Raw genomic sequence first — 23,009 nt, 5'->3', positions numbered from 1 at the left:
ATATGTTAAAATCACGGTAATAAAAAGGGTGCCGGATGAAGCCAAAATCACAAAATATATTTACAGTCATAATAAGCATTGTAAAACATTGGTACATATTACTGATACTTTACTACTACTACTAAACCTAACCCTAGTTTCACACAGAACTCTCCCCTTATCGATCCCTAAGATTCCCCCCCCCCCCCCGGTGGTGCCTAACTAACCCTCCCTGGTGGTGCCTAACCCTAAGACCCCCTTGTTGGTGCCTAAGCCTTAAAGCCCTTTCCTAACGCCTAACCCTAAAACCCCCTTCCTGACGCCTAACTCTAAAACCCCCTTCCAGGCGCCTAACCCTAAAACACCCGCTGCAAATTATGGTAATACAAAAAAGATCAATTTCTAAGATAAATTTCAAAACGGGAGGGTTGCCTGCGCAGTGCTCACCGACCCTCCCGACCTGGAAGTAGCTTTGGGATACATTATACCATAGCGGAGGGGGGATGGAGGAGAACAGGGGAGCGGTGGGCATGAGGAGAGCCTCCTACACTTGCCTGCTCCTCTAGTTTTTGAATTTGGAAAAGGACTAAGGTATCCTATAAAAAAAAAAAAGTGAACCTGAGATGAGAGTGATATGGAAGGAGCCATATTGATTTCTTTTTAAAGGATACCCAAACTGAAATGTGATACAATGAGATAGACGTGTATGTACAGTGCCTAGCACACAAATAACTATGCTGTGTTCCTTTTTTTCTTTCTCTCTCTGAAAGAGTTAAATATCAGGTATGTAAGTGGCTGACTCAGTCCTGACTCAGACAGGAAGTGACTACAGTGTGACCCTCACTGATAAGAAATTCCCCTTTTTACCTCTTTCTTGCTCTCAGAAGCCATTTTCTATTAGGAAAGTGTTTTATAGTTGGAATTTCTTATCAGTGAGGGTCACACTGTAGTCACTTCCTGTCTGAGTCAGGACTGAGTCAGACACTTGCATACCTTATATTTAACTCTTTCAGGCAGAGAAAGAAAAAAAGGAACACAGCATAGTTATTTGTGTGCTAGGCACTGTACATACACATGTCTATCTCATTATGTCACATTTCAGTTTGGGTATCCTTTAAGCAATACCAGCTGGCTGCCCTGCTGATCCTCTGCCTCTAATACTGTCATCCATAAACCCTAAGGCCGATTTCAGACTACAAACCGGCGTTAGCGATGCAGTGCAGAATGCTCTACACACTGCATCGCACCGTCAAACACAGGCCTCCCTATTGTGCGGTGTTCCTTGTCTGGCCCTGGCCAAGCAGGAAGTGACGCATGCTTGCCGTCACTTCCTGTTTCGGGTATGCGGAAGTGCACAAAAGCGTATTGTAAAATACGCTTCCGCGCATGCACCCCACCATGTTGCGTCTGATTTTTTTTTATTTTTTTTTTTTTTACAAATCGACGCATCGCCATAGACTAACATGACTTCCGGGCCGACGCAGATCGCTGCAACTCGATGCAGCGCTGCATGGTAACGTAGTTCTTGACCTGCATCGGGGAAGCGGCGAAAACGTAATTTGACGCGCCGTAACATTACAGTATGAAAGTCACCATAGACTTTAATTGCACGGAGATGGGGTGCGTCAAAAAAAACGCACCGCCTCGGTGTAAAAGGGGCCTAAACAAGCATGCTTATTTCTGGTGTGATCCAGACACTACTGCAGACAAATAGACCAGCAGGACAGCCAGGCAACTAGTATTGTTTAAAAGGAAATAAATATGGCAGCCTCCATATCACTCTCACCTCGCGTCCACTTTAAGCCTGGAGATCCTGTAACACGCAGTGCTGTGCCTGAAGCCAGTGGCTGTAAGTGTTTTAGACGTAAGGTTCAGTAAAGTGATATTTGCGGTTACTCTTTTTATTGAGTTGCACGTTGCAGAATTTTATCTGTGTTTTATTGGATATATTTTCAGGTGCTCACTAATTATCTCCAGACTCCGCCGTATATCATCAGGAGAGTCTGCAGTATAAAGGCACTCTTGTTTTAAGTGTACTGTCAGCAGTTGTAGCAATCAACATTTATGTGCAGGAAATGATCCTAATCCCCCTGGCAATGGAAGATTTCAACACACTGTCAAGACCTTTTTATTTTATTTTTGCCTCGGTTTACAGTCTTAAATAATCTCTGTGGCTACATTAGCTCTGTGGTTGTTTAACCACTTCAGTGCCCAGGGACAGTATATTTACTCCCCACCAGACTTCACTTCCGTGCTTGGGGAGTACCACCGCTGCTGTCCACGCTCCCCTGCGCTCCCGTGCTCGCTAGCGTTGCTGCCGGTTTTCCCGGAGATCAATGAACATCCACGGTTCACTTCCTGTTAGCGTACATAGTGCACTTACAGTAAGCATTGAGGAAAAAATGACTGATGACATCTTGTGGCCAAATAGTATAATTACACCTACATACAAGTTATTTTAATAAAAGACCCACAATTACATTTAAAATTAACTCCTTCCTTCCCACACTCTCCCATAGAACCCCCCAAAACAATTTTGCATAAAAAAGATACAAAAAAAATACATAGTTACATTAGGGGCTGAACTTTTTTTAATATGTATGTCAAAAGTGTATATTACTGTTATTTTTTAAATTATGGGCTTGTAAATAGTGATAGACGCAAAACTGAAAAGACTGCACCTTTTATTTCCAAATAAAATATTGCCACCAGACTTTGTGATAGGGACATCATTTAAACGGTGTAATAACCGGGACAAATGGGCAAATAAAATACATGGATTTTAATCATGGTAGCTTGTATTATTTAAAAACTATACTGGCCAAAAACTGCAAAATAATAATTTTTTTTTCCAAATTTTTTCTTAAAAATGTTTTAGAATAAAATAATTCTTGGCATAATGTACCACCCAAAGAAAGCCTAATTTGTGGTAAAAAAAAATAAAATATATAGATCATTTCATTGTGATAAGTAGGGGTAAAGTTATTGGCAAGTGAATGGAAGGAGCGCCGACAGATGAAAATTGCTCTGGTGCTCAAGGGGTAAAACCCCCTTAGTGGTGAAGAGGTTAAATTGATCTGAAACAGCCTTAAACCTACTAGCACAAACAAAAATTGTAGCAGAACAACATTCAAACAATTAAACACAGCACTTTGCCCTGCCATGGAAAGCCCCTTCAGCTTAGGATCCCATCTAAAGTGGAGATTACAGTATCTTTTGTTTACATTCCTCAGTTGTTACATTGTAACAACTGAAAAAGAGCTCTCTTCAAGCATGCACACAGTTCAGATAAGCTCACTAGCAGATTTTAATATATAATAAAAAGCAGTTTGAATAAAATGCAATGGCAGCTTTCAAAGCAGGTAAACTGTACTTTGGGAACTTGTAATTTGTAAACCGACAATATTACTTGTGCGCAAAAGCAAATATAACAACTGTACGGGTAATAAAAAGTAGGAAAACACATTTTTATTTAATGTTATGTCAGAGTTTCAAACCATTTTAAGAGGGCAGAAAGGAGATTTTACTAGGGGATGCCGGGTTTGCCTTAAAGAGAACCAGAGCCGAAGCTCCCTCATGTATTTTATTACATTTATCAGTGGGAATATGACAGTAAGCACCTACCCTGCTTTTAGTTTCATTCTTATCTGCTTAATTAGTCTATTATCAGCTGTGATAAGAATCCCCGACTGGCTCAGTCTAGGTTTGACCTGTAATCATTATAGCTGAGTCACTCTTCTGTGGAGTCTTTTCAAGCCCAAGCCTGCCCCCTCCTGGCTCAGCTTTCCTGCTTTGCATACTGAGAGCTGTGATCACATGAGAGGGGCTGCTGCTGCTGAGAGAGAAGCTCTGAAACAGACAAGTGTGGCAATATGATCTGTGTGCACTCTGTCAGCATAGATACTGATGATGGCTGCAGTTTCATTCCTATGAGAGAGACTTCCTACAGGCAGCTGCACATCATACCAAAATGAAAGCACACAGATGAAAGGCTGCAGCAGCCTTTCTCATATAGCCTAGATAGCAGCCTAGTCTCATATAGCCTAGACAGCACATCCAGAACAACTCATAAACCGGGAGCAGAAGGGATTTGAGCCGGCGGCCATATTTGATTTTTCCTGGAGCAATAATGGATAAATACACTAAAAAAGGCACACCAGAGCGGCGAAATTATCAGGTAGAGCATTTATTCTTTACAAGATTAATTTATTCTTTACAAGCTATCAACCATCACTTGGCCTCTGCACCAGCAAAAAAGCCTGGTATCTGTCAGGTGGAGGCGGGGAGAAATGTAGTACATTTTGTTGAATTATGGAGCTGGGAAGTGTGTGAGGATATTAGAAAAATGTAGTCCAGTTCCAAGTAAAGCATATTTTGATGCATGCTTTTCCTATATTTACAGGCTTTTCCTCTTTTAGTGAGACCACCAGCCATGGCCAAACACTAAACACCAGGCAGCCTGGCAGTCCATACCATGCTCCCACCTATAGTGATGATATAGGGATAGTCTAGGCCAGGGCTGTCCTTTTGCAGTTATTAAAGAGAAACTGAAGCGAAAAAAAAATGATATTATGATTTGTATGTGTAGTACAGCTAAGAAATAAAACATTAAGATCAGATACATCAGTCTAATTGTTTCCAGTACAGGAAGAGTTAAGAAACTCCAGTTGTTATCTCTATGCAAACAAGCCATTAAGCTCTCCGACTAAGTTAGTCGTGGAGAGGGCTGTTATCTGACTTTTATTATCTCAACTGTTTTCTTTTTCTCTGCCAGAGGAGAGGTCATTAGTTCACAGACTGCTCTGAAAGAATCATTTTGAATGCTGAGTGTTGTGTAATCTGCACATATTAGAGAATGATGCAATGTTAGAAAAAAACACTATATACCTGAACATAAAAATATGAGAACATTTTCTTTGCTGCTAATCTTCTAGTAATTATTCATAGTACAAAACCAATTCATTATATCATATATTTTTTTTCGCTTCAGGGTCTCTTTAAAGTGAATGTTTACCAGTATAAAAATCAAAAAGTCAGATACTCACCTAAGGAGAGGGAAGGCTCGGTCCTAATGAGCCTTCCCTCTCCTCTCCCGGTGCCCGGTCCCGCGCAGGATCCCCCGTGACAGTATTCGACCAGTTCGGTCAAATACTGCCACTTTCGCAGCCGAAGGGAGCTTTCGGAAGCCTTCGGGAGCACTCGGGCGCCCGAAGACGGGCCGCTCCATACTACGCATGCGCGAGCGCCCTCTATGACACACTCGCGCGTGCGTAGTATGGAGCGGCCCGTCTTCAGAAGCCCGAGTGCTCCCGAAAACCTCCGAAGTCCCTGCTGCGGCGGACGCGAACGGGGGAGCCAGCGCAGCACCGAGGGCACCAGGAGAGGAGAGGGAAGGTTCATTAGGACCGAGCCTTCCCTCTCCTTAGGTGAGTATCTGACTTTTTTATTTTTAAATAGGCAACCACTGGCTTTAAGGGCCATACCCATGCCAGTGTTTAGGATAGACTGAAACATGGAGTGTTTTCCTTGATGAACCACATCTTTCCTGATTCCGTCCCATCAAATAATTTGAGCTGTGCCAAAAACGTGACCTGTGCCATAAACTTGGGCTGTGACCTCAGCCCTCAAGGACTTGGAGTTAGACAGCCCTGGTCTTGGCCATACCACTTCCCATAAGACACTGCATTTTAAATGAGATCCAGAATAAGTATGTATTGTTTGTTTTTGTTTAAAAGAAAAATCACCCCCTGGACTAGCTAGATTCTTTTTAGGGGAAGTAAGTGGATTATGTGTTATAAGTGTTTGGCCGTACCAATTACCTGATTAGAACCATGGAAGAATTTTCTCCATAGGATTGAGGAAACATCCTCTAGAACAGGAAAGGATGTCTAGTTGAAGTGACCTTTTTTTTTTTCCATTGCTCAGATGCCTCACATTCCTTGTGGACGGGTCCCACGAGCATATAAATCTAATTATATGCAACTTTTTAGTACCAGTGTGATTAATGTAGTTGCGGTACATTGATCTTTAGGAAGATCCAGTTTCAGTCTGGGGCCAAGAAATTATTATTGTCCGCTGAGAGATTGAATGTCACTTCTTTACAAAGTATTGTCGTCTTTTAACAATGGATGCTTGAAATAATTTTCGCCATGGTCTTCTTCCCTCCAATTATCCCTAGGTCAAAAAGTCTTGAGAATTAGTGTAACTTTGAGGACCACATCTTTTTTTATCCTTGATATATATATGTAGGTATCTAAGTAAACAGGTTTTCTGTCCCTTGGTTACAAGAGGCAGTGTAGCGGCAATTAAATGTAAACCGATCCCACAGTATAAATCGAATGTGTTTGTCCTAAAGGTTTTCCTACGTCTTGTATATAACATTCACTCGTGTCATTTGTCAAATCTTATTTTTAGATCCTCGGAATGGCCTTCTCCATGACCCTCTTCCAGCAGATACACAGGACTGGTAAAAAATACGATGCTTAGGAGGTTTTTCCAGTTGGACATTTTCACCATTCTACTTTGCCATAATTGAACGTCACCTACCAAGAATTCGTCACGGGGCCACTGTCCCACTTTTACTCGCAGCTCTCAGCTGAAACTTGTTATCCAACTCCTCTTTTCACGTATTGCATCTGCTATTAATTTGCCAAAGAAGAAAAACCTATGAAGTGGATTTCCTAAAACTGGTCTGCTCCAACTCTCTTCTTGAACTTCTCAAAACATTGAGCTTTGCTTACTATTACAATTAAGACTTCTATCAATTCATGATGGATACGCTTAGGCTTCTAGAACTTTTGGAAACAAAAAAAAAATTCAAACATCACTATGAAATGGAAGACTTATTGAAGCCATTGAAAAACGGAATCCCAGGGATATGGGACAGTTTTGCATGGAATTTACTGAAACTTTTCTTTTTTTTGTACTATATCGGAAATGTTTTGTTACGGACTATGGTTAGGACTAGAGTTTTCATTGATATGTTTTTAAACTTTTTTCTTTATTTTTGTCGTTTTTATTCGTTTTACTCAGATTTTTTTCACCATCCTACTCAACGAACGTCTGTGTGACCTTCAGAGGATGTACCTTGCCTACAGTAAGTAGGTCTTTACTGGTTTGAAGCACTCAACCACTGATGATCCTTTAGACAAACTGTTTCATTGTAAATTGTAGACAACCATATACAATGAGTTTTGCAACAAGTACTTTTAATACAATAAGTATGTTAATATTGAATGTCTCGTTTGATCAGACGTTAAGATGCGATTTCTAAAGCTAATATTTTAAGTACACTTAAATCCTAACGCCGGGCAAAAATTCAAAATTAACTTGTAGGGAGACATACCTCCCCAGGATGGCTCTTGAAGGTCCTCACGTGTCCATCTTCCCTGCCTCTTCCAATCTTTGGTAATGGTAAATAGTTTGTTGCTGTGTCAGTCTAAAGCACGTCCCTTACCTACTCGCAGACCTAATTATCAAAAGGGTTGGGACATGTTGGACATCTTGGGTGAAGTGTCTGGCAGATGTTTTCTGCTCTTGGAAATGACACCTACAGAGTGAAGGACTGTGATGACCAATGGGAGTCTTCCTAGGCGTGAGCATGCAGTTGTCTCTTTATAGGTATACGCCTGGCGTTCTGCTTTAAATCAACAAAATATTTACTTATTTTGTTTTATTTTTTTCTGCTTTTCTGTCAGCCTATTTAAACACCCATCTGAGGCATTAACCTTACAGTAGATTGCATTTCAAATAACGTTATATACTTGAGATAAAAAGCAAGTTGAATTCCAGAAGGACTTAAGAAGAAAGTCTGATTTTTGTGAAACTTGACAGTTGTAGCGTACTCTGGGGAGGTTTACACCTATGCTGATTGATTTCGGTAAGCAACAGTGTATGACAATCAGGAGATATAATGTAACGTACGGAGAAAACTTTTACTTGAGAAAGTTCTGTGCTTTAGAGCGACCTTTGGAGACCTGTCAGCGCACTTGTAATGGCTGCAGTAGCCATGTTGTTGCCTGAAGTACTCTTCAGAATGAGGAACTAGCGTTTTGTTTATTTACTGGGTAGCCATTTTGTTCAGCAGAATGCCTCTTGTCCATTACAAGGAACTGGTGATTCCATCTAATTAGATATTTTGTAATAATCTTAAAGGAGAACTCTATGATGTGTTGTGGAATTGGGCACTTAGTGAAAAAAATAATAATTTGTATTGTATTTATTTTGGAATGTTTATGAACTGAAACTGTTTTAATCTTCCTCTGTACCCAACTGCCCGACTTCAGCTATTGAAATGAGTTGAAGAGATTTATTAAAAGGTTGCTTTCTCAACAGTTTCAGAGATAATTTTGTTATCTTTAAAGGGACCCTAAACTGAGATGGATATAGATTTTTCATTTTAAAATAATACCAGTTGCCTGACTCTCCTGCTGATCCTGTGTCTCTAATACTTTTAGCCACAGCCCCTGAACAAGCATGCAGATCAGGTGCTCTGACTGAAGTCAGACTGGATTAGCTGCATGCTTGTTTTAGGTCTGTGATTCAGCCACTACTGCAGCCAAAGTGATCAGCAGGACTGCCAGACAACTGGTATTGTTTAAAAGGAAACACCCATATCCCTTTCAGTTAAGGTTCCCTTTAAAGACAACTGAATGGCAGTGCTCTCATTCAAAGAAACTACCCATTGTTGTTAACTTTGTGGGATGTATGAAGTTGTGTCCTTGAAAGCTAAAAAAAAAAAACAAGGTAAAACTAGTTGCAATACCTAACACAAATTTATTGTTAAACGCATCCTGGACTTCTCCTTTAAAACATAGCTTATCCGTTCAGTAACCGACATTGACATCACGGAGACCCATTTTGTGAATGCACTGTATATTTTAAGGTAGCTTTCCACAGGAGACCATCCATCAGTATTACAGAGGCAGACATTTTTTTTGATCCAAGTTGTATAAATATTTTGGACTTTGGATATTGGTAACATCACTGAGGCTGCTAACTGTAGTCTCAACACCTATTTTAGTCCACCCTTTTAGACAACAGCAGATACAACTGAGAAAGTCATTTTGTAGGCTAAGCTTAGATTGACTTAGATTGACCGATCTAGATTGACCATTTAGCAAAAACCTAAGTATCACTAAAGCGATCGTGCTAGTGGATGCTGCCAACCATTTATCTCCTAGCAACCAGTGACATCACTGAAGCGGCCATTTTGTGGGTTGGTAAAGAACTCTTCTTCTAGCCTGCTTGTTTGCTAGGAACCAGGTATCACTGATGCCCACTTGCATGGATTGTTAATTCACTAGTTGAATAGTTACCAGGTGAGGAGACAAAGAACAGAATTGTATCTTTGCACATATAATTTGTCTTTGCTGTATTACATTAACTAAACATTGTACAATATTTCAAAGGACATTCCTGTCAGACACTTCAGCACATACCTCTAGTTTCGATGCTGCTTTTTAAAACGATGCCCATAGTCTGATCTTTGGTGCGGGCGTTTCTTACATTTTTGCTGCTTCACAAAATCACATCTATGAATGGGAAGAGATAGAAGGTTGAGTCTGATGTCCTGCTGTTCACCTTGGTGTAGGGGCAGAGGCTAAGCTTTCATATGTTAAGTGGAAAACCCATAATCGAATGGAGAAGTCTCTGAAATAGAACACGAGAAACTGGTCAAATGCTAATTGTCCACTACATGGCCTTCAGAGGACGAGGCAAGCGTAAAAGTGCATTCTTTTCCTGTTTCCATCCCAATGCCTGTCCACCAGCCCCAAATACTCATAGGGCCAAGACTTCTAGAAGTACACGGTTGGGATTTAGTCACATTTTTAACAAACTTGGGCAAAAGTAGTTGAGCATATGAGAGAAAACTGCTTTACAGACCAATTCATTCCAGAGATGTAAGCGGATGATTTAGGAGCTTGGGCATAGAGTTGTGAAGTCCACACAAAGGGACTGTTGACTTGTGTGCAGTGGTTCCCCTGTGACAGCTGCTGTCCCCAAGTTGGCTCGTCTCAGGCACGTGATGTTGAAAACATCATAAGAACCAGCAAACCACTGAGTAGGTAAGGGAGTCCCTCAGCCTGTCCATAAAGTGAAGATTACCAGGTTCTTTCAGGGAGTTGGAGGTCCTTGCACATCAGAAGCTTCTTGACAACCTCAGACTAAAAGGCGGCAAGACTATTCTTGAGAAGAGACATGATGCACCTTCTCCCATTTTTATAAATAAGATGATTTAGTTTTTTTTTTGCTGTAGAAATGGTGTTTTATATATAGAACCCATAGTATTTAAGTTTTGACTTCTCTCGTACAAGTCAAGCATGGACCCGCTCTTCAAGCATTTATTGTAAAGGGAAGCTCCTTTTGCTGACTAATGTAGTATTTGATGGGCTCTAAGTTGCCATCGGCGCCAGCGATCAAATGATCGCACTTAGTCTCTTACGGGAAAACTCTGAATATACCTTTAGTTTTCTGCTGACACATTGGTTCTTCAGTGAATGAAGGTTTTACATTGCAAGAACCTCACAGATACTTACAAGTAGTGAGGACGGTTAAGTGTTCACCTGTCCTTACCTTCTGTTCCATTTCAGCAGCCTAGATCTTTGAATCTACTGATCTTTTTCACTTATGAAAGGTGGTCTCTGATGTAGCATTTTCCTTTTATATGCTCATCTATGATTGTAAGGTTTTGCTTAAAGAACATTCGAAGAACAGAGATAGTTCCATAATACTCTTCATCCTTCTCCACTGAAAGCTAGTCAATGGAGTGACACGTTACATAATATGTTAAACTAAACCTGAAGTCTTATGTAATGCACAGAACCTGGTGGTAAAGCTTCATATAAGGCAGCTGTTTCACCCTGCCTGAATTGTGCCAATATAGGCTAGATATGTCTGTAGAGTAGAGCAGTCATGCCTCCTCCCATCTTGGTCATGCTTCTCCTGTTGAAGCCACACCCTTCTAGTCATGTCCTACAAACCTCTACAGGAATGTAGAGACAAAACAGACAGGTGGGGTGGGAGCTGGACTGAAATCAGATCTACCCAATCGGATAAAAAAACTTAGTCATGTTAGTGCCTTCTTGGCATCTCTGATAAGCTGGTAAGACTGCCTAATATGTTGCTTAACCACAAATTTCTCTATTATTGACAATTCAGGTTTACTTTAAGGGTAATTCTTCTGTAGGCTTCACTTAAGGGAAGATAGTGTTGTCCTACCATCCAATCAGAATTTGCCTTTCATGTTTCTCCTACACTAAAGGGAACAGCAGCAAAATCAGTCATGAAGCCTTAATTTATCTCTTAGAATCCATAAAACACGTAACACATTCCTGATACAAGTAAAGGAGGAGAACATGGTAACATAGGATTTCATTTGCTCAGTGATACGAGATAACCAATCTTGATTTGGTTATTAGTAACATATTGTATTATGGTTATCAAGTGATCAGAGCAGAAATAGAAGAACTCTTCCTCTCCGAGTGGTTGCTGGGAAATCTGTTTGGTGGCCATTTTGTAATTCTGGCCAGTAGAAAGCCACACACGATTTTCTAGTTTCACCAACAGCAGGAGAGTGGTTTGCACAGTGATTAATGATACAAAAGGGCTGCTGGAGGGTGGCAATAAAAAAAAAACCTACAGTCAAGCAAGTGCTACTATTCCCATACAGAATTTATTTTTAAAAAATCTGTGTTATGAGGTTTCATTCAATGCCACAGAAAATGGTTCTATTGAGCTTTTCAACCTGTGATGTATTTATCATGTATTGATGGCTCATTGTTGTTCTTTTTGTAATGGAGACAATAGAATTGACATGCTTGTATTTTAAAACAGAGAATCATATTTTACCTGCTTGGTTAGGGCTTCACTTTAAGTGGTTTTAACCACACTTTAAGTATGAATAGACAACACTTTAAAGTTTATCTCTGGCCTTAGCTAACATTAGTAGTCTTTATTTCAACAAGGGACATACAATCACATTGCTGCTAGATACAAATTGTCCTCCACTGGTGTCAGTATTACTGTGATGTAATGTGCCATTGGCTCCTATAAAGCCGGGAGAGGGTGGAGCTCCCACAGGAGCCAAAATCAGCTCCAGGCCGGTCACATGTCCACAAACACTCTGTTAAATTGAAACTCTTTAATTCTCGGCTTGCCCTTAAATTGATAAAGCACAACCTTAAAGGGTTGGAGGGATGAAAACCAGATTCAGTTAAAGCAAAACTTTATTTAATACCGACGTCAAATCAATGTGGCATTATTTGCTCCTTGAAGAAACAGACATGGTTTTGTTTCTGCTGCTACTTCTTTATTATGGATGACTTTTTCTGCCTTTTCTGTCCCCTTTACATGTAGGCAGCCATCTTGTTGGCGATGTCAACACTGTGCGCAAAACAAGAAATATTAACTTTAAAAAAAAAATCCGGATGTACATTTGTACCCCTTTCCTGAAACGGTTACCAAGGGTTAAGGTGGCTGCATGTTACCGGTTTGTTTGTAGAAGGGAGGCTTTAATCTGTCCTGGCTGTTCACTTCAGCACATGACCTTGACTAATGTTAATTTCGGCACCTTCGTATTCCATCTTTTGTCTTATTTTAAACTTTTTTTTTCCCCTGGAGTGAAAGTGAAATTTTAAGCTGAGAACTGGTCTAAGCTTTATTAATAAAAGGTCAGAATGCAATGGGCATACACCCCTTTGCAACAAAACGCACCTCATCTGCCTTTCATTGACTCAACAACCACAGATTGCAGAAACCTGAATAGCTTCTAACGGTAATCAGCGGGAATGTGATATTGATCGTTCCAAGTTGATGCTAATTTTATGATAAATATGTGCAGCTTGGAGACGGACTAGTCGACTGCACCAGCTCATTTAGAAGCCGCATCCAAAAAAGTAAGTTCTTTACCCCAGGGATGACACCAAATTAATTTAAAAAAAAAAAATTATTTTCACTCTGGCAATGCGTTTCATGGGGATGTAAAATCCAATTCTTCATGTCAATTTTCAGTGCCTACAACATTAATATAAGCAATGCTCATTGCTAGAACTGAATCAACGCAAATAAAGATTTATAAAACACCAACCATATACTCAACAATAAAAATGACCATATAAAAAACAATATAATTTCAACACGTTCATATGTATGTATGTGAAAAATTATTAGTATTATTACCTACAATAAATACCTAATTGATGTTAACAGTTTTTACTATTAAAAACTGGAAAGGGTCCTATGCTCCCCGAATCCTATAGGCCGATCTCCTTGCTGACCTTGGACATAACGCTGTTGGCCAAAGTTCTGTCCAACAGACTTTCTAGGGTCATTGAAAAATTAACAGTTTTTACTATTGATCTGTGTCAGTTCAGTTCTAACATTAGGAATGGTTTATATTAATGTTGTAACTACTGAAAATTGGGCCGAAAAAGTGGGTTTTAAATCACCATGATACGTGTTGCCAGAGTCCCAATAAAAATAGTTAATATTTTTTAATTAATTCTGTGTCATCCCTGATGTAAACCAACTCCTTTTTCTCCTTTTAACAGAATTGTATTATAATAACCTGAGGGCCTCTTTCCTGCTGTTTTTATTGTCTACCCTCCCTCGGAGGAGGGGCCGCCAATGAATTGGCCGCCATCTTTTTACTCAAGAGAGTGGCCTCATCTCAAGAGAGTCCATCTAACTGGTAACATGTTCACCTCCTTCCTGCTGGTTACTTTGAAGAAGTAACATCACTTTTCTGATGAACAGAATATAAATTTTGCGGGGGGGGGGGGCAGGGTTTAAAAAGTGTAGGAACAGTTTCCCAAATTTTTGAAGGGGTTTTGCCACTTTCCCCTGCAGCAGTTGGAGTTGCTCACCCGTCCTCAGAGCTGGACAGCTCGGCCTTTCTGCTAACTCCATCACGCTTCCGAGATCGAGCTGTACTGTAATAAAAATGACAAAGTAGCTTCAAGTCAAGCAGCTAATCAGAGCAGGTACTGAATACAAAATGCCGGAATACCTGAGGGCAAATGGAGTTTTCAATTTTCTGGTTCAAAATGAAAAAATCCCTCCTAGGCATGAGGTTGACGACTCCAATGGAATTAAATTCAGCGGCGAGGTTGGCTAAATAATATTTTGTACGTAGCGTTGCTGACTGGTTACCCGTAGCAGCTAATCAGATAACAGCAACGTGGTACATACATTGGGACAAATGAAGATGCCATTCTAATGAAAACTGCATTACCCAGCTAAATGCATGTGACCGCTTTCCATTAATTAGACTTGCTCATTAAAATAGTCGTACCGTGACGTTTCAGGGAATGGTTGAATAGCGGCGTTCATGAGAAACGCTTTGCTTACGGTCTTTGCATTTCTCATCCCATGGTTTCTTCTCTTTCATTTAGTCGGGAGGTTAAGGAGCGGCCTACTATAGTACTAGAAATTCTAGCATTCCTTCGTAACCCCAAAGGTGTGATGGTAAGTCATTATAGCCAAGCAACAGGCTATTGTTGTAAATACACAGGGGATGCCGTAATTTACTCTGGCTTGGCCAAACATCCCCAGAGTATTGAGTTTTAAGGGAAGAAAGTTAATTAGAAAGGACTCTTTGAAGTGAATGTACTTTTCATGGAGAGACTGTGGCCCTGCTTTACCTGCATGGGTAGAGAATATTCTACAGCTTGAGTGATTGCGCACACCAGGCCCGGTTTTATTGAAAATAGTCTACTATCAGCTGGAGCACATTTGCAATCCCGACCTTGGTAAAATCCGAAACTAGCATGAATGGTGTTTAGAAATTCTTGTCTTGCTCCAATATTACCAAGATGGTGAGGGTTGTAAAATTTTGCCCACTAAGGCGTTGTTCACACCTAAAATAAAAATCGCTGACGGCAGCGATTTTTCATTTTTTTTCCACGTTTTATTTCCCCCCTTCCGGTGCTCCACAATTTTGTCTTAAAGGATACCCGAACTGACATGTGACAAGATGAGATAGACATGTGTATGTACACTGCCTAGCACACAAATAACTATGCTGTGTTCCTTTTTTTCTTTCTCTACCTGAAAGAGTTAAATATCAGGTATGTAAGTGGCTGCCTCAGTCCTGACTCAGACAGGAAGTGACTACAGTGTGACCCTCACTGATAAGAAATTCCCCTTTTTACCTCTTTTTTTGCTCTCAGAAGCCATTTTCTGCTAGGAAAGTGTTTTTATAGTTGGAATTTCTTATCAGTGAGGGTCACACTGTAGTCACTTCCTGTCTGAGTCAGGACTGAGTCAGCCACTTACATACCTGATATTCAACTCTTTCAGGCAGAGAAAGAAAAAAAGGAACACAGCATAGTTATTTGTGTGCTGGGCACTGTACATACACATGTCTATCTCATGTCAGTTCGGGTATCCTTTAAGCACTTTTTTCAAAGCGCTTTTGCAGAGTGATTCCATTTTTCCACTTCCTGACGTCAGTCAGGAAGTGAACTCTCTCACCCAGAAATGAATAAATACAATGTATTTATTCATAACCACGTGAACGCAATCGATGGATAAAGCGATTTGTGAGCGTTTTGTGTGTCCCAGTATAGCTAGTATAGTGCCCAGTATAGCTAGTAAAGTGCCCAGTATAGCCAGTATAGTGCCCAGTATGGGTAGGTAGTGCCTCAGTATAGCTAGTATAGTGCCCAGTTTAGCCAGTATAGTGCCCCAGTATAGGTAGGTAGGGCCCCAGTATAGCGCTCCCCCCGCGGCCGCCGCTGCTATTACCTGCTTAGGCAGCGGCCGCTTCCTAATCCGCGTTCCCCTTCTGAAGTTTCAGAGTGTATCACAGCAGCGCGCCTGGCGCTGCTGCTGTGACGATGCAGGGGGCAGGAAAGAGCGGTTCCCCTGGTAACGACGATACAGATCACCGCTATAGGGAGCCGCGCTCTTTCCTGCCCCCTGCATCGGCACAGCAGCAGCGCCGGGCGCGCTGCTGTGATACACTCTGAAACTTCAGAAGGGGAACGCGGATTAGGAAGTGGCCACTGCCTAAGCAGGTAATAGCAGCGGCGGGGCGCGGACCACCCACCACCCGACCACTAGACCGCCAGGGAAGACTCGCATACAAGCCGACCCCCCAACTTTTGACCCCCTTTTTGGGGGTCAAAAATTCGGCTTGTATGCGAGTATATACGGTAGGCCATATAGGTCACTGGAGACTATAGCAGTTACACCTGTTCATGCACCACCGAGATTTATAACTGCTTTGCTTAATGCATTATGCCTCTTAAAAGGTATTTTGCTTCTCCCTAACAGTGAGGGCTCGTTTCCACTAGTGCGGCATGCACTGAGCGGGTGGGCGGGATCGCAGGCGAATCCCATGAGCCGTGCCATGCCTCCGCTGCAAATTCTGCGGGGGGTTCCGGCCGAATCGCTCACGCAAGCGATTCCGCCGCCGCGCCGTCATCTCCTATGGCAGAGTTTCCCCGTGCGATTCATAAACCGTGATAGTGGAAACTGGCCCTGATGGTTGAAAGATTTAACACATATGCAAATTTCAGTTCAGGCGTTGGAAATGTGCAGCTGTTGAACCTAAAATGTATATTTGCCGATCAGACGCAGATCTGGTCGATTGGTTAAAGGACCTCTGTCGCGACAATCTTAAAATGTAACATACTTGTAAGCATAAAAATAAGAAGTCCATTTCTTCTTGAGTAAAATGAGCCATAAATTACTTTTCTCCTATGTTGCTGTCACCTACATTAAGTAGTAGAAATCTGACATTACCGACAGATTTTGGACTAGCCCATTTTTTATGGGGGGCTTCTCATTATTTTCTTTATTTTTAAATGCACTCAGGGAATGGCAGTTGCTTCGTCCAACTGCCAAAAAAGTGTGCTGCGAGCAGGGAGGCTGGCCAGCATCTTTATATAAATCTGTTCAGGGAGTGTCTTTATAAAGAATAAAGCCATGCTGAGAATCCCCTATGAAGAGATGGACTAGCCCAAAAAGTCAGTAATGTCAGATTTCTACTACCTACTGTGACAGCAACATAAGAGGAAAGTAATGTATTGCTCATTTTACTCCGGAAGAAATGTACTTCTTATTTGTGTTTTAAATTTTAAGATTTTCATGACAGTTCCTCTTTAACCTGCCTGGCGTTCTATTAAGATCGCCAGGGAGGCTGCGGGAGGTTTTTTTTTTAATAAAAAAAAAACTATTTCATGCAGCCAACTGAAAGTTGGCTGCATGAAAGCCCACTAGAGGGCACTCCGGAGGCGTTCTTCCGATCGCCTCCGGCCGCAATGAGCGGCCTTCCGTGTTTCGCTTACCTCGTCGCCATGGCGACGAACGGAGTGACGTCATGGACGTCAGCCGCCTCCGATCCAGCCCTCAGCGCTACGCTGGGCTCAGGCGGCTGGGGGGACCCTCTTTTGCCGCTGCATGCGGCGGATCGCCGCACTGCAGTGGCGATCCGGCAGCACACGCGGCTGGCAAAGTGCCGGCTGCGTGTGCTGCTTTTTATTTGAGCCAAATCGGCCCAGCAGGGCCTGAGCGGCAGGCTCCGGCGGTACTGGACGAGCTGAGCTCGTCCAGACCGCCCAGCAGGTTAACTATTAGCAAAAATTAACTAATTTGCCGCTGGTTAACTCCAGCAGATTTCTGCATCCAATCAACTGGACTTTTCATATTTGATACATTTTTGGATCATCACTACTCCCTAAGGACTGGACCTTCTAGTCATATTTGACTCAGGCTTACAAGGGTATCTTCCTGAAGACATGTCCCAAATGTAACGATTTTTGGAGTCCTTTTCATTAGAACGTACCGTGGGCTTAATCCTGTAAAAAGAATACTTTTCCACATTTCCTATTAGTACTTATTGTACCCAATGAAATAAACATGTCTGTTTTTTAGTTGGGTATACGAAGTTTAGAAAAGGAATAATGAACATTACTTTCTTTATAGAAAGACACCTTCTGATCCTACTGTACAGCTGAACCTATTTTTATTCCAAAAAGACTATGCTAAAGACTAAATAACAAACTGTATAAGATCTTTATGTTGCCTAAATTTGAAGTAAAAAAATTACCATCAGTTTATCGATTTACGTTATATTTTAAATTGTTGGGACCACGATGGAGTTCAGATTTTTGTATTTAAATGAAAATTCTGATGCAAACACACTTGCTGCTATAGAGATGTTAGTTAATTCTGTATTCCTATTTCTGCACAGAAATCAGGTGGGACATTTTGTAACCATCACATTCTCCAGACCTTAGTTTTTCTTTAATTCCTATTGTTGAACTTTCTAACGTTCAGTTATGCACTCCTGCTGAAATATTGTGAAAGATTACATATGGTGATGCGTAGAAAATCTGACTATTGTCTTGAGAAAGTTTGGACAGGTTTTGTTCCTCCTAGTGGGTTTTTTTAAATTCCCTGAAGATCGTAAGATTTCCATTCTCTTTCTTCAGTTTTTGTGGCTGCACTAAATTTGAATTTGTTATAAAGTTCTCCACACATTTTCCTATAACAGGTGAGACTACCGCTGTTGGAATCCACCGTTTACCCATAGACTTGAAGCTTAAAGTATATGGAATTGAGAGGAGCATTTATCCCCAACATTCAAGTTCTTAAAGTGCCTCCTTTAGGGCTGGAACCCACTACAAAACGCTATCGCTAATCTCAATCGTTAGCGTTTTTAAATGAGCGGTTTGTAAGCAATTTCATGAGCGATTTTAGTAGCGTTTTTAAAAAGTGTCAGCTTTTTGCCAGCAATTATGTAGGGATTAGCGTTTTTTTTAATTTCTCATTGGTCCTTTAAATTAATTTTAATTTTTTTACAGTGTGCAGTCATTTCAAAACGCTAGCAAAATCGCTCTGTGCAGGTCTTGATGAGTGATTATGCCAGCGTTTATATACTTTACATTACACAAACGCTAAACGCGAAAATTGCTGCATGTCCTGCGATTTGGTAATCGCAATTGCTCCAGTGGAATTTGGCCCATCCATTAAAATTAGCTGAGCGTTTGGGGAAATCGCTAGCGATTTCAATCGTTCCCTAAACCCTCAGAAAATCGCTCTAGTGGGTTCCAGCCCTCATTTCTACACTAGTGTTTCTATAAAAAATGACCAAATGCTATATCAGTGGTAAATATACGAACTTTGAGGAAATACTAAGATCAGTAGGAGGAATTATAGAAAGACTATCTCACTTTTAATTACGGTATACCCCTCAAGATGGGTAGTGTGGGTGGGTTACTGTGTTTCTTTTGAATCATCATTCTAGTTAGAGTTTACATTTAAAAAGGGTGCTGTAGCTACTAGTAGGATATCGGCAATTCTGGCTTTTACCTCTTCCTAATATTAATTCCGCCCTCCCCCATTACTCCTATGCCCAAACACTACCCGTAACTCCTTAATGTGAATTTGGAGTTTGGCTATGTCCAGCATCCAAATTATATACTGGGCACCACTGTAGCTGCAATTAGGGATGGTGAATGAGATGCAAATAATTTTACTTCCTGTCAATTGGAATTGGTCCAAGTTCAGGCTGCATGATATTTACATACATTTCAATGCAAGGGAAAATGATTCCCATCTCATTGCTCGTCCCTGGCCGCAATTAACATTGTGGTCTATGGTGCCACCCAAATGACCTTCCTCGTAGCTAGAAGTTAGGTGTATTATTGATGGGTGATAACTTTATACATGGTCATATGTGGTGACTTTCCAGCCAACTCAAACAGTATCAAAGTATTCTGAATGCAACAAACTATGCTAGTTCCAATTAGGGCATAAAAATGCAAGTGTGTGGATTTGCTGCCTGGATAACTCATTACAGAAAAATAATCACAATACTTCTGTGATATAATGTAATGCCTGCTAAATATTTTGTTTTCATTATCTCCATCAGAAATCAGTAAATGGAATTGCCATTAAAATATAAAAATTGTGCAGTGGATGGGTTTTGACCATCATTGTACATTGCAGTGTTCTTCCCAGGCTCTTTTAGCCGGGTGCTCCACCCGGCTAGTTTTGGTGAGCACCCGGCTTTTATCAGCTCTGCTGTAAGCAGAAATGTGCAGAGAAGCACTGTCCCTGCATTCTTTCATCTCGACCCACCCGGCTACTTTTTCATGCCACCCGGCTGGAAAAAAATTCTGGGGAGAACACTGCATTGTCATTAGAAAAACTTTTGTAGACCACAACATGACATACAGGTGGAACTCGAAAAATTTGAATATTTTGTGAAAGTTCATTTATTTCAGTAATTCATCTTAAAGAGACTCCGTAACAAAAATTGCATCCTGTTTTTTATCATCCTACAAGTTCCAAAAGCTATTCTAATGTGTTCTGGCTAGCTGCAGCACTTTCTACTATCACCATCTCTGTAATAAATCAACTTATCTCTCTCTTGTCAGACTTGTCAGCCTGTGTCTGGAAGGCTGCCAAGTTCCTTAGTGTTGTGGTTCTGTGATGCATCTCAGCCCTCCAAGCCACTCTCTGCACACTGCCTGTGTATTATTTAGATTAGGACAGCTTCTCTCTTCTCTCTTATCTTTTACAAGCTGGATAAATCCTCCTCTGAGCTGGCTGGGCTTTCACATACTGAGGAATTACATACAGGCAGAGCTGTCTGCACTCTGCAGGAAGAAACAGCCTGACACTTCAGTGGAAGATAGCTGCAGGGGGAAAGAAACACACAAATGATCTCTTGAGATTCAAAAGGAAGGGTGTATACAGCCTGCTTGTGTATGGATGTATTTTCTATGTGTGGACATACTGTACATCAACCTACTTCCTGTTTTGGTGGCCATTTTGTTTGTTTATAAACAAACTTTTTAAAACTGTTTTTAACCACTTTTAATGCGGCGAGGAGCGGCAAAATTGTGACAGAGGGTAATAGGAGATGTCCCCTAACGCACTGGTATGTTTACTTTTGTGCGATTTTAACAATACAGATTCTCTTTAAAAGGTGAAATTAATATATGAAATAGACGTATTAAATGCAGTGCGAGAAATCTCTAGCTTTTATTTGTTGTAATTTTGATAACTATGGCTAAGAAGCTTATGAAAAGCCCAAAATCAAAATTTCTGACCATTAGAATATTGTGAAAATGTTCAACATTCTAGGCTCAAAGTGTCAGACTCTGATCAGCTAATTCATCCACAACACCTGCAAAGAGTTCCTATTTCATAAATTAATTTCACCTTTTAAGTTGAATTACTGAAACAAATTGATTTTTGCACAATATTCTAAATTTTCGAGTTTCACCTGTAGAACATCATGTTGAATTGCCACACAAAATACAACATATCGCTGACTTCTTTCCCAGAGTTCCTTTTTTTAGGTTTTGGGTTACCAGATAGCCTAATGGATTTTGACAAAACGGATATGTATAATTTAAAAAAGTGATGTCCAGAACCCTTAATCACTAGGCTGGACATTGGCATCAATTCACTAAGCTTAACTCCTGTCTTATAATTGTGATAACTGTAAAACAGCTCAGAAGAGTTATTAAAAACAGGAGTTAAGCTTAGTGAATTGAGGCCATTGTGTGTTACTTAAAGCAAGTGCCACAAATACAGCAAGAGGTTTTTTAATTGTTTTTTTTTCTGGAAAATGTCTAATCATCCCTACTGAAGCTCATACAGGATACACAATCTTAACCTTACCTTGCGGTTGATTTTTGTAAAATTCTGTATTAACATAGGTCATTCTAAAGCAAAAATAGGGGTTGTATATGTAATTTTTTAATGGTATTCTTTCAAATTATTTTTTATAGGTCGCTTTGCTGCATTTTTGCTGTGACCGCACACATTATTTATTTACCTTTTTCTTTTACATTTAACTTTTTGAGAAATAGTTATTGCAAAAATGGAAAACAAAAGTTAATTTGTTAATTTATTTTCTTTGGCCCTACCAAAAAAAAAAAAGTTCAATACTGGTGTTGTGCAAAGAAAAAAAAATATTTGACATAAAATGTGCAGTTTGTCCTCTTAAAGTGAACCAGAGACGAAGCACCCTTGTGTATTTTACCATAGAAATCAGTGGGAACATTAGAGAAAACATTTACCATGCTCTCTGTTCCATCCTCACTGCTAAAAGTGTCTGTTATCTAGCTGAGATAAGAATCCCGGACTGAGCATTGAGTCTGGCTTTGCTATAATGACTCAGCTATAATGATTCCTGAGCAAAGCCAGCAGGGGGCAGGCTTGGACTTGAAGACAGCAAAGAACACAGTCTCAGCTATAATTATTCTGTAGCAAAGCCAGACCGACTGCTTAGTCGGGATTCTTATCTTAGAGGTGATAACAGGCAAATTAAACAGAGAACAATGTAACAAAGAGCAGATTAGGTGTTTACTGTCATGTTCCCACTGATTTATAAGGTAAAATACATGAGGTTGCTTCATCTCTGGTTCTCTTTAAAGATTATTTGTTAAAAAAATATGTCATGTGTTTATTTTTTAACTGCAAGTTTGATTTGTCATTGTGGATTTCTGCTATCCAAAGAAAAAAAAAAAAAAGGAGATGAAAAAAATACTAATGACATTTAAATTGTAAACTTTTCTTTTCCAACATGTTTTAAATAACTCGAGTTAAGGTATTTAAATGTATGCATATGCTGATTTTGTATTTATACTTAAAGGAAATTAAAATTTGATTTGTTTTTTTCACAGTTAAGTCATGGAGGATTATTTCCGTTACATAATTATTTGAGCTGCCTATAACTTACACTTTTGTCATTTTTCTAGTTAGAAAATATGGCTCCAACAGAATATAAAATCTACCAAATGATCTCCATTAAAATATCAATTATGATCCTTCGAAGCTGAACAAATTTGTAACGATAGGGAACACTGTTGAATTTTATTTGAGGATTAATAATTCTGGGGATGATGACAACTACATTCTTAAAAAGGCTCTTAGAGATGAACACAGTTTAATGTATTTTTCTACCCATAGTGAAATAAAATAATTTGGCATGATCAGTTAGTTTAACAAAAAATTATATTCCTGTGCAAAAGGCATTGAGCAAAGCCCATTACCATCCAAAA

At 40.3% G+C, this 23,009-nt stretch overlaps 1 protein-coding gene across 2 annotated transcripts in view; it reads left to right on the top strand.

Annotated features, from left to right (window-relative positions):
- The window catches only part of TSPAN9 (tetraspanin 9), a 397,258-nt gene that overhangs the window by 244,295 nt on the left and 129,954 nt on the right, over window positions 1-23,009 (top strand). Inside the window, exon 7 of one of the 2 annotated variants that reach the window (XR_011030604.1) lies at window positions 6,394-7,075. Coding sequence is in view for 1 of the 2 variants with exons in the window: in XM_068278359.1 (XP_068134460.1) it covers window positions 6,394-6,465 (72 nt within the window). In the remaining variant the exon portion in view is untranslated. Of the gene's footprint in view, window positions 1-6,393; window positions 11,660-23,009 lie in introns of those variants that run through there. The other variant, XM_068278359.1, reaches the window with a different exon arrangement.

This window comes from Hyperolius riggenbachi, chromosome 3 (genome assembly GCF_040937935.1).
Source record: "Hyperolius riggenbachi isolate aHypRig1 chromosome 3, aHypRig1.pri, whole genome shotgun sequence".
NCBI lineage: Eukaryota > Metazoa > Chordata > Amphibia > Anura > Hyperoliidae > Hyperolius > Hyperolius riggenbachi.
Note: the sequence above shows the minus strand (reverse complement) of the source record. Positions and strands in the feature narration are given on the sequence as shown.